The following is a 12,020-nucleotide window of genomic DNA, read 5'->3' on the forward strand; positions in this document are numbered from 1 at the left end:
TCAGCAAAACAGTTTGTCTTTTTTGGGCCTTAAACGTTTGACAGATTTTAGGCTAATCTCAATAGCGAAAATGAGAATCGATCCGACGACTCCTATTCCCAGCAAATAGAACGCTCCTTGCAAGCTATCCAACGAAAAGGAAATGAGATCGTTGCTGGCTTTCTTCGGGTTCCACTTGCCCAGTTTTTTGGCGAACATCGTCGTGTGGTGGTCGATCAAGCCGGATTCGATCAAACGCTGGATGCCCTTGTCAAAGTGCGGTTTCAGCTGAGAGTTCTTCTGCAAACCAAAAGCCACCCAGGCCGGCATGATATTCTCCTTGATGAGGTGAACTCTTGGTCCGGCGGCCGTCGTCGGGTACATGGTGGCCGCCATGTAGAGAAGATTATTCAAATTGGACTGGACGGCCGAGGAGCCGGACCCGAGTGACACGAACATCCCCGTCAGGTTGTAGTTGGGAATCAGGTCCTCTCCTATCTTCCTCTCCAGCTCCTTGGTCGAATTGAGGAGAATAGACTTGAGGAAACCGCCAAAAACCAGTTTCTTTAACGAGCTGTCGACCAATTGTTGGAGGGTGTCGATGCTCGGCGGCGTGAACGGAAACGTCATGTAGGAAATGAGTCCCGAACGGTAGCCGGTCGTCAGGATGAGAGCACCGAACAGCCACCAGATGATGAACATCCGGTTGGCGTTTGATGTGATGTTCTGCGGCTGGACCTGCATGTTGGACAAGTTTCCGATGACGTAGAGGCAGCAGAACTGGAAATCAGCAAAGACGTTATTTCTCGTCGTCGAAGGAGAACTTTGTGACGAGTAATTTGCCACCAGGTAGAGCATGATGACCACGACGACGGCGGAGGCGATGGTGGCCATCCAAGTGGGCCAGGTGAAGGAATAAAACAGGGCCGTCCATTTGGCGTAGGGCTGTGTAGCCGGAACGAGAAACGTTTCGTAGCCAATGTTGTAGACTTCGGTGTAGCTGATGAAGGGTGCCCGGATGCTGGAAATGTAGAGTCCTCCAACGGCGAGGTCGACTTCCTTCCGGGCCAGCATGCCCAGCAATCCGGTAAAAGAGAAATGGCCTTCGGAACCGAATATTTCGCCCCACATTTCGTTGGGCGACGTCTGGACAAAGTCGTAGGTAAAGTGCAAATGATCGGCCAAGGATTCCATGACGGACGGCTCGATTCCTCGAATCCTTCCGTCGACATCGATCACGACGGATGGCGGATAGGACAGCGTGGCAATCAGCAAATGTCTGCCCAGTAACTTGACCGATTGATTTTTACCCATTTCCGTGCTCACTTTGGAATGGCTTCTGATTGTCGTCAAACTCGTTTGATTGTTGACCGCCCAGGAATAAAGTTCCAGGTCTCTGCCGATTTTCTCCAGCAAAACGAACAGTTTCTCGTTCTGAATGGCAAACAGGAGACGGCGAGTTTCCTCGGCGGAAAATTTGGCCACAACGACCAATTTGTTGACGTAGAAATTGCTCTTGATTTGTCGGTAAATTGAAATTACCTTTTCAATTTGCCGACTGAAAATCACGACATTTTGGCACAATGGCTCGGAGATGTTCCAGCTAAAGTTCTTCAGGGATGAAATTTCCAGGAGGATAACAGAATTTGATTGCTGATTAATTTCAATGAATTTGTTCACCAATACATCTTCTTCGACAGCCTCTTCTCCGATTGAAGGACCGAATTGGTGGACGACTATAGTTGCCGGACATTTGGAGTCGATCATCAGCAGCTCGGAAATGACTTGGATGGTTCTCTGGTCATCGCGAGAAACGGCCAGCGGGATCGGCAGGATCAGCAGCAAAACCGTGTGAATTGGAGACAACATTCTCGGTGCTGAACCAAGTGCCGATTGCGAACGAGTTGGCGTCGGGCACAAGATATAAATCCCTTTCCTTTTTGGCGTCGGCTTGCACAAACCACATTCTCTATTTTCTGTTTATGACAGACAGCAATGACGGTCTAATGAGAAATCCCAACTACTAGTTAACATTGGCCAAGTTTGATCGGTTGAGATAGTATGTGGGCAACTTTGGTGCGGGTAATCTCGAGAGATGAGAAAGGGGGGAATAGGAGCAACTGACAACTTCAAAAATTCAGACAGACAGGTTATCAAAACTTCCGATCAACAACTTTCAGCAAACGGAAATTCACTGAAATTAAGTCAACTGCTGCAAAGTGTGGCACCCGTCTGTCAGTGTCGCTTTTACAAAAAAAGGAAATCATTGTTGAAATCGGTGGCAATTTTCTCTGTTTCCTTGTTTGTCGTCATGATAACGGAAAGTTAAAAAGACAATTTGAAATTGAATTTCTTTAGGAACGCCTCTAGACCAATCATCAGTTACAAAAGAAAGGGGGGATAACAATTACTGCGCTAAAATCGTTAACGACGAGTATTTATAGCCAACTAGTCATGGCTTTTTTTAAGCAATCCAATGATCGATCCGCGCGCGTTCCAAAGGCTAAATCTGTGATGAGATCTACGATTGGTAAGTTTGATCGGCCGAGTTCGTACATCGTGAGCAACTTTGGCGTGGGGTAACATCGAGAAATATGAAAGGGGGAATAAGGGCAACTGACAGTCAAATTGAGACAGTAAAGGTTATCAAAACTTCCAGGAAACGGGGATTCACTATAAAGTCATCTGTAAAGTGTGGTATCTGTCTATCAGAGTGTCGCTTTCAAAAGGGAAGTAAATTGAAACTGATGCGACTACTGTGTTTATACCTTGTATCGCCATGGTAACGGAAATATTGAAAGGGATTTTTAATTGAATTTCTCTATAGAGCAATCGTCGCAGCAAAAGAAGGGGAATAGGGGGAGAGGGGGGCTAGTTGGCAGGGTCACTTTTTGTGAATTTATTTGAATTTTTTGACCACACGTTTTGCAAATTGAATGATTGAATCAGATTCAGATTTCAATTCTTTATGAATTGATCGTATTCGTTTACAATGTTCATTTACACGAAATTGTTAAACTGCAAAAAAAAGTCTGCCAACTTGCCCCACCTACGGGGTAAGTTGGCAAGTGACGATTCTCCATTGCTTCAAAATTTCTAGGTCGAATTTTGAAAACTTGCAACCAGCATCTCGTGAGAAATCTGTATGCCAACATGCCCCTCAAAATTTCTGCCAACTAACCCTTTCGGTGCTTTTCGAACAAATAAATTGATAACTAAATAACTTTTTCAATGTAACTAAATGTCGGGTTTATTTTAAAAATAAGAGAAACATTAATTCTTGTTTGCTTGGGTTTTCTGACACTCTTAGAGTTTTATACTATGAGAAAAATGAAAAGTGCTGAGAGGCCCAAAAAAAACTTTTTGCCGTTTTTTTTTCTTTTTGCTATAACTCCTGTTGGGGAAGTCGTATACTTTTGAAATTGTGTATGAGTAATCTGGGTGTCGTCTTACATATTTGGTGTAAAAGGCTTGATTTGTTTTGGTCTGTAAGGGGTCTAACTAGCAAAATGCCAACTTACCCCACCTGCCAACTAGCCCCCCTCTTCCCTAACAGTTATTGCGCTAACGTCGTTAAAGACGAGTATATTTATAGCTAACAACGCAATGAATTTTAATAAACAATTCGCAGATCGATCCGCGTTCGAAAGGTAAAAAAATGATTGACGACTATAATTGAAAAATAAAAGTCCGATAGGAGTTTTAACAATGAGTCAACCACTCAATGAGGCCGGATTTGGGGGATTTGGAGGTTTTTGACATCAGTTTTCTTGCAAACCAGACCGTTAAAAAAAAACTATTTTCTCAGAATGAAAGATTTTGCCCCCTCTACAGATATCTCGCCCCGTTTTTCGATCTGACCTTTATTATTAGAGATATAAACGTTAAAAAATGTAGAAAATTTTACGCCATTTTCTAAAGATTTTCGCCATAAAAAACTTAATTTTGCCACGCCATCTAGCGGCCGATTTTAAATATGCAAGGAAAATTCTTCTCGGCTATTTAGAATTCTTTCAAAAATAATTTAATTTAACAATTACAAAGTTGTACAAAGTTGGTATTTATTTTGTTGATTTATATTTTCTTTCCCTCGCATTTTTTAAATCAGCCGCTAGATAGCATGGAAAATGAAGTTTGTGATGGCAAAAATCTTAGAAAATGGCGTAAAATTTCCAAGATTTTCAATCGTTTATACCTCTGCTAATAAAGCTCAGATAGAAAAACGGGGCGAGATATCATCATATCTTTAGAGGGGGCAAAATCTTTTAAATTAGTTTTTTTTAATGGTAAAAATTTTCAAGAAAACTGATGTCAAAAATTCGAAAAAACTGTACAATTTCTGGTGGGCCTCTTTCGGCCCCTTTAGTTTTTCTTAAATCGTTAAAAAACTACGACAGCTAGAAAATTGCGGATTTCAGCATTTGGTTTTCCACAAAATTCCAAATAAATTGGTTTATTTGGGGATTGGCTGCGATGCCTCAGTCACCGTTTCCCAAAAAATGAAAACCCAAAAAACCCCCAAACCGCAGCCTCATTGAGTGGTAGACTCATTGTTAAATTAATCGCATTTCAAGAAAATTAGCAAAGCAGAAGTTGAACTCAGCAAAAGGATCGTCTAATTTATAATTATTAAATATAATTATTAATTTAGGGAATTTTAGATTCGGCGCATTTTCATTCGGTTTGACAACAGTTCTCCGGCGAAAGTCATCACGGAGATGAGGACGCCAACCACTAGCAAAAGGAAGCCGCCCTGGAGATTATCCAGGGAAAAGGAGATCAAATTGTTATTATTTGTCTTCGGATTCCATTTGTCCATGTTCTTGGCGAACTGCAGCCGGTGATAGTCGACCAGGCCGGTCTCAATCAAGCGCTGGATTTCCTTGTCAACGTACTTCTTCAACTGGGAATTCTTCTGCAGGCCCAGGGCCACTCCGCTCGGCATGATCGAGTCCCTCATCAAGTGAACTTTGGGTCCGGCCGCCGTCGTCGGGTACATGGTGGCCGCCATGTAGAGAATATTCTCGACGTTAGACTCGGCGGCCCACAGGCCGGAGTCCACCTGCACGAACATGGCCGTGAAATTGTAGCTGGCGATGATCTCCTCTCCCAGGATTCTCTCCGTCTCCGAGGTGGCGTTCAGCAGGTTCTCCTTCATGAAATCGCCAAAACTCGTTTTCTTCAGCGGACTGTCCACCAGCTGCTGGAACGTGTCGATCGGAGGAGGCGTGAAGGGAAAGGTCATGTGAGATATCAGTCCCGAACGGTAGCCGGTCGTCAGGATGAGCGTCCCGAACAGCCACCAGATGAGGAAAATTCGATTGGCGTTGGAGTTGATGGTCTGCGGCTGCACCTGGACGTTCATCAAATTGCCAATGACGTAAAGGCAACAGAATGGCAAACTGGCAAAAACGTAATTTTCACGCGACGACGAAATCGACTGCTGCCAGCCGGCCACGAAGCGCAGCATGACGGTTATCGTGACGGTGGAGACGATAGTGGCCGTCCAGGTGGCCACAGTGAACGGGTAGAAGAGGGCCGTCCATTTGGGGTAGGGCTTTGGAGCCGGGACGAGAAACGATTCGTAACTGAACTTGTAGATGGTCGAGTAATCGATGAACTCTTTTCTTTTGAGGAGGAGATAGAAATTGCCGACGGCCATGTCGGCCTCTTTTCGCCCCAGAATGCCCAGGAGTCCGGTTAAAATTAAAGTGCCGTTGTCCAGGGTGACCACGTCGCCCCACATCTCGTTGGGCAGGGCCTGTATGTAGTCGTAGGTGAAACCCAAATGTTGCGACATGAGTTGGACGAGGGCCGGCTCCACTCCGGTGATGGCCGAGGTTTGGTCGTCGATGATAGCAGCCGGGCGGCTATCGATGGCGGCAACTTTCAACTTCCGACCCCTCAATTTCCCTTTGAAGTTGAGCAACAGATCATTCCGGTTAACAGTCTGACGAGGTTTCAACACGATTGAATGGACGACATCGTCGACCGTCCAAAAACGAATCTCGACCATCCGCCCGGGTCTCTCCAAAACGGCGAATAGATTTTCATTCTTGGCGTCGACTACGACGGCGTCTATCTCCCGAGTTGTTCCCTGTGTAAGGACGACCAGCGCAGTGTGAACATAATAAAGATCTTTGACTTGGCGATAAAGCGATTGCAATTTCCTGGGTTGGTCGGAAACGATGACGACGTTAGAGCACACCGGTTCACTTTTCGGCCTAAGGTCGAGACTGCCGCTGGACGAGGTCTCCAACAGCGTCAGAGGATGCGGGTAGTCTTTGACGAGCATGTCGACCAGGAAATCGTTGGCATCGGCGTCCTCCGGTTGGGCGGAAGAGTCCAAAACGACGACAATCGCCGGACACTTGGGTTCTTTGAGGGCCGAAATGACTTCCATCACTTTTCGGCGTTCGTCCAGCCGCCAAGACGCGGCGACACGGCCAAGCTGCAACAGCGAAAAGAAGACCAGAACCTGCAGGAGCGCTTTCAAATTCGACATGTTGACTCGGTTCCAATCGACGGTTGAATGTTTGCGGCCTGTGAGGATATGTTGGTGAAAGACTCACTTATATACTGTAGTTGTAGTTGGCAGAACGTAGACGGGAATACGTTAAAATGTTTCGTATACTGTTTCAACTGACTTGATTGGTTTATTCCAGGTGAGTCTATTTATCGAATATTTAGAGGGGCAACGAAACCGGATTTGTGTACGTTAGATCTGTGTGAAAGTGAAATGTTTTTATCAGATAACAATGGGACCAACATTGTCCATTTTCTGTTGTATAGAACTGCGCTACATCTCAATTTGAATACGGTATAAATGAGCAATGAAATCAATGGATAGATTGTCTTTGTTCCGCTGGATGTATAATAGCCTAGTCTGTATTGCGCGTTATACTACGTACTACGTATATGCGCATTACACTATAATACTATGGAGATTAGTTTTTAAATATCAATTGGTTCTCCAGGAACTTGACGCATGCAAATGAGCTGCTCTCCCATTTCTTTTCTTATATCGCAAATGCCAATTATATACTGTGTACGTGTACGTGCGGATAGTCTGGATTTGGAAACTTGTCGAATTGTTGAACTGGAAAGCCGTCCTTGTACATTTAAGGACAAAATAACGAGATATCTGTAAATTCCCATTTTTGGCTGCGAAATTAATTTATCCGTCGAAATCTATCGCTGCCCTAAACTTCCATCTGAGTAGGAGAAACGGGATATGAAATGGTGCGTGCTGGACACAGTAAACTATGTATAATATTCCCCGCTGGTCGGCTATATACTAAATATAGAAAGCGGAAGAGATTCCTGGATTATCCAATCATATAGCCATCCAGCGAACGACAGCAATCTGCTATATAAAATATAGTCTCGATTTCCTGCTTTTCACTTTTATTGTTGGCAATTGCTGCGTATACAGCGTGTGTATATGTATACATACGCAGGCCTATATAACGTCCACTTCTTGGCGGAGTGAAATGGCCGGATGTGTGGGTAAAGCAACAATTGTTCGCCTCCGCTTCGACCGCTATAAACGGGAGAAAACCCACAATTATGTATAGTTTTCACGCACTGAAATATAAAATTGCATAGGCTCTCGCAATTGTATAGCAGTTCGCTTAATAATTTACTTGTTTTCCATTTGACGTTGTGCGCCAATGATATAGTCCAAGATCCTATACAAATTCCGTCCCTATATCCGCACAATTTTGCGAAATAATGATTATACATTTGACGAATGAAAAAGGCTAAAGTGCAAATAATTCAGTGGCGGGTTTATGTGTCATATATACTCGTATCATCAACACGGAAGCCCAGAGCGCTGTAAGCAGGGTGTCAATTTTATTATATTTACATTTTGTCATTATGGTTTATTTGTTTGTTGCGCTAGACGGATGATTCACCTGTCATCTGTGTGAGTCAGCTGCGTGTACACAGTAGCTGTATAATCTGGCAGACATAATGCGGTTAATAATTATGTTTTTGGTCATGGTCCGCTGGCGCAATTATTCCTATTATGTGTCGGGAGAAAGTTCCTTTTTTTTTAATGATTCACTTTCCCTGTTGAAGAAGTTATTTTTACAAAAAAAAACATTAAACCCTATTTTGGAGCTTTTATATCTTCTTCCTGGCTATCCCTATAATAATTGTCTAGCTTTTGTATAGCCTATATTTTATTATTCCCACCATTTTAAAAACTTTCACTTCGGATGAGAAAGAATCGGTGAAAAGGCAACGGAGTAATTCGCTCTTACAACTGAATTTGTTAAGAATTCTACTAGTTTTAAATCACTTTTCTTTTTCTCTGACATTCCCTACGATAGGTCCCTATACAGATCGATACGTTTGACTTGTGTTTTATACATTGTCCAGCGTATACGCTCTCCCAATTACAATGAAATGCGTCAACCGTGACCGAAATTTAACGAGAAGTTATGAAAGATTCACGAAGGAGATCCCTCCTACCAGATTATTATTATTGTATGGGAATTGGGTATAAAATGACTCAGCATTCTCTATAGGCACTGCGCTGTCTCTCTGTCTTATATTCGGCCATCGATCGTGTTGCGTTCGTCGTTTTGTTTCACTGCACGGAATAACCAACAACTATTGAACGAAACGGAAAACAAAAAATGCGTCCTTGTTTATTCCGCATTCTGCATATGACCTTATTTACCGACTTGTGTAGCCTACGCAGTTGATAAATAATTCACGATAAGTTCTTATTACGCCTTTTACTCAATTGCCATTTCTTCTTCACGCATGTCCAGCAAACAATGGCCTGACATTTACTCCATCCAAGATATGCGCAGCTCAGAAAGCTATAAAACGGACGTGTTAGTCCACTCGGTCGACCATTAATTAACACGGACCTGTTTCCTGAATTTTTGTTATTATTCGCCATGATTTTAATTCGCTGGTTATTTATTTTGGCCGTCAACCCGTCGACGATGGCCCAGCAACTCGTTGAGGTGATACTCGACATTTCCGAAAATTCCACTTGTCCAGGAATAGTTTTAGCCCTTCCTGGCCAAGAATGGACAGAGAGGGAAGAATCTGTGCTGGACGAGTTGCTGAAAAACAGGTTGAATCGACCCGTCACTCTGTTACCTCATCGTGAAAATTGCTGTCCAGAATTGAGAGAAATCGTCTGCAGCGACGCTGTTGTTGTTCTCCTCCGAAACCGGACGGCCGAGCTCCCGTCAATCTACCGCCAACTGCGCAACTGTTTTCACCTCAACAAATTGATCGTGGCCATCAGCAATTCCACGCGTCAGTCCGGCGACAAATTCTTACAAGAGCTGAGGAACGAGCGAATCTTTTTATTAATCGAGTCCAGCAACTTGACACAAATTCTCAAATGGTCTGTCAGTCGTGATGGGGTCGTCATTCAACAGCATCCGAAAATCGACCAAAGTTATTCGGTCGATTCGTTTAAATTATCCGGGCGGCATCTCAAAGTGGCGACGCTTCACCATCCGCCGGCCGTCGTGATCCGCCCGTCCAACATCAGTTCAGAGGTCACCTTATCGGTGGACGGAATCGAGCCGTCCGTTATGAAACTGATAGCCGACGCATTGAATTTCACATTCGACTACGTCGTAGCGCCGGCCAACGAAATGTGGGGCGAAATACTGACGGACCAACAGCCAAAAGCCAGCGAGAATCAAACGGTCCGTTTCACCGGAATCAGAGGCATGTTGGTGCGACGAGAGGTCGATTTGGCCTTTGGCGACTTGTACGTCATACGAAATTGGCTACCTCACATAAGCTACAGTCAAATTTACAAGATGGACTACGACTGTTTTGTCGTGCCGGGCCCCAAGCCGCTGGCCAGCTGGATGGCCGTCGTTCTGCCGTTCTCCGTCAAGACCTGGCTGGCCACTTTGGCTTCGCTGGCCCTCGTCACTGTCGGACTGGCGGCCATTTTCTTTCAGCCCAATCGATCCGCCAGCCTCGGCTCCTCGTTCCTCTTCGCTCTGGGCCAGCTGCTTTGGATCCAGCAGCCTCGATTTCCGGACGGAAAGGCCTCGTCGGCCAGCCTCTTTCTCATCTGGTCGTGGCTCTTCGCCGCCACCATCCTGTCGACCGTCTACCGCTCGGGCCTGATTTCATTCCTGACCCATCCGTTCGCCCAGCAGCCCGTCAACACCATCCAGCAGCTGGTGGAGAGTCCGCTCAACAAAATGATGTTCTCCGATTTCTACAGAACGGTCCTGCTCAATTCGACGGACCCGTTTCGTCGCCAGCTGGGCCACCAGCTGCGGACGACCGACAACATGAGTCAAATGCTGGACTTGCTGCAGACCGGCCACTGGGCCGTCGATTCGTCGCTGGACAGTTTGAATTATTTGATGAACAACCAGCAGACGACGCTGGGCTTGCACGTCATGCAGGAAAGACTTTTCCCCACACGTTCGTCGTTCGGCCTCCAAAGGGATTCGCCATTAAAGCCCAGAGTCGATTCGGTGCTGCAGCGGCTCATCGAAGCCGGGCTGGTCGACTACCACCGCTCCTATTCGAATCAACCGTCGGCCGGCAGACGCTCCGTGCTGATGGATGGGAAAAATAACAAGACGGCCTTGGCCAGTTTCTCGCTGACGAATCTGCAAGGTCCATTCTACCTGCTGGGCATCGGCATCTTCGTCTCGACGCTGGCCTTCGCTTCCGAGTTTTTCGTTTCCTTATTATTCACCGGAAGAAAGAAATGAATAGACGAATTAAAAATGGCTTATAATGGCTTGTTCTTATGATTTAATTCTCTTAATTCTTTTATCTATAAACGGGCGAAATTTTAAAAATGCTTATCGTCGCACACGAGCAGTCAACGCGCATTTATTATGGCCGCCAAGGTTGGAATCTATTGTGTGTTGTGTTGTTTGGCTGGGAGATATAAACAACGACATTTGTTTATTTTAAAAGATAACACGGATAAGGCAGATGGTTCAGCAATGTCGAAAGTTCAATTGTCCTTTTTATTTTTATTGTTTAAAATTTAAAAAAAAACCAAAGTAAACGTCTCGGATAACATTGTGTGAAAAATAACTGATTTCCCTCTCCTTTCTAGTTATTTTAAAATAAATAAAACTATTACCATAACACATTCCGGCTATTTGCCATCGCAGTCTGGGCCAAGGACGTTGGCTATGAACACAATAGAAAACGAAATACGAATTTTTTTATTATTTTTCCGAACACAAAAAGAACCTGACCTGTCCTAATCGTTGGGAGATTTTCTTTATTTTTTCTTCTATTATTTTCTTTGGTTATTTAATATCCTCATCCCACTCACCTACGCACACGCGAGACCAGCCCCCCCTGAGCACCCCCCTTTGCAAAGTAGTATATCTCGTCCCCTTCACTGATGTTGTGGGACCTGTGGGGACCGTAGAGTGGACCACCTTGAGATCGCCTTATATGCCAAGGCGGATCTGTTGTAGAGCTCTGCATTTTTTGAAAAATCGAAATGGGGAAGTCCATTTTATTTGCAAGACAAGGTTACTTATGTGCGTGCATACCGAAATGATCAGTTGACCCTGCGCTGCTGGGTGACCAACAGTCCAACCTTGAGCTCTACATCCGTTTCCATTGAGGCCGCTGACCAGTTTCAGATGACCGAGAAACGGTTAACTGGAAACCCTTTTTTTTGTTTTAATTTCAAATCGCCAATTTTCTCTTGGCGGTTTTTTTAGAAATGCGATTTGAAAAAAAGCGGGAAATTTGAATTGGTTAAAAAAATTGGAAATGATGAGAAAATTGTCAAATTATACCATCAGGCGATATATCATCTCGCCAGATGCAAATCATATGCGAAAAAAGTTTGGACGATTTCACTCTTAGCGGTTCGACTGGAAACATTTTGAAACCGAAAATTTCAGCCGTGTGCTGCTGGTTATTGTTCCTGATGCTTTCGACTGTAGTATTGCTGCACGTGTTCCACATATGTGTGCGTGTGTAAGAGCAGCAAGGGCGGCCTTGATCGACATAATACCCACCCACCTTCCCCGGCTGGCTAAGGAAAAATG

At 44.6% G+C, this 12,020-nt stretch overlaps 2 protein-coding genes across 2 annotated transcripts; one reads left to right on the top strand and one right to left on the bottom strand.

Moving 5' to 3' along the window:
- LOC124348785 (probable glutamate receptor) lies at positions 1–1,848 on the bottom strand. Its single transcript, XM_046799060.1, has one exon. The coding sequence runs from the start codon at positions 1,846–1,848 to the stop codon at positions 1–3; it is 1,848 nt and encodes a 615-aa protein (XP_046655016.1).
- Positions 1,849–8,875: 7,027 nt separating this feature from the next.
- Positions 8,876–10,722, top strand: LOC124351132. The gene has a single exon (XM_046801891.1). The coding sequence runs from the start codon at positions 8,898–8,900 to the stop codon at positions 10,704–10,706; it is 1,809 nt and encodes a 602-aa protein (XP_046657847.1). The 5' UTR covers positions 8,876–8,897; the 3' UTR covers positions 10,707–10,722.
- Positions 10,723–12,020: the final 1,298 nt, after the last annotated feature.

Source organism: Daphnia pulicaria, chromosome 7 (assembly GCF_021234035.1).
Source record: "Daphnia pulicaria isolate SC F1-1A chromosome 7, SC_F0-13Bv2, whole genome shotgun sequence".
Lineage (NCBI taxonomy): Eukaryota > Metazoa > Arthropoda > Branchiopoda > Diplostraca > Daphniidae > Daphnia > Daphnia pulicaria.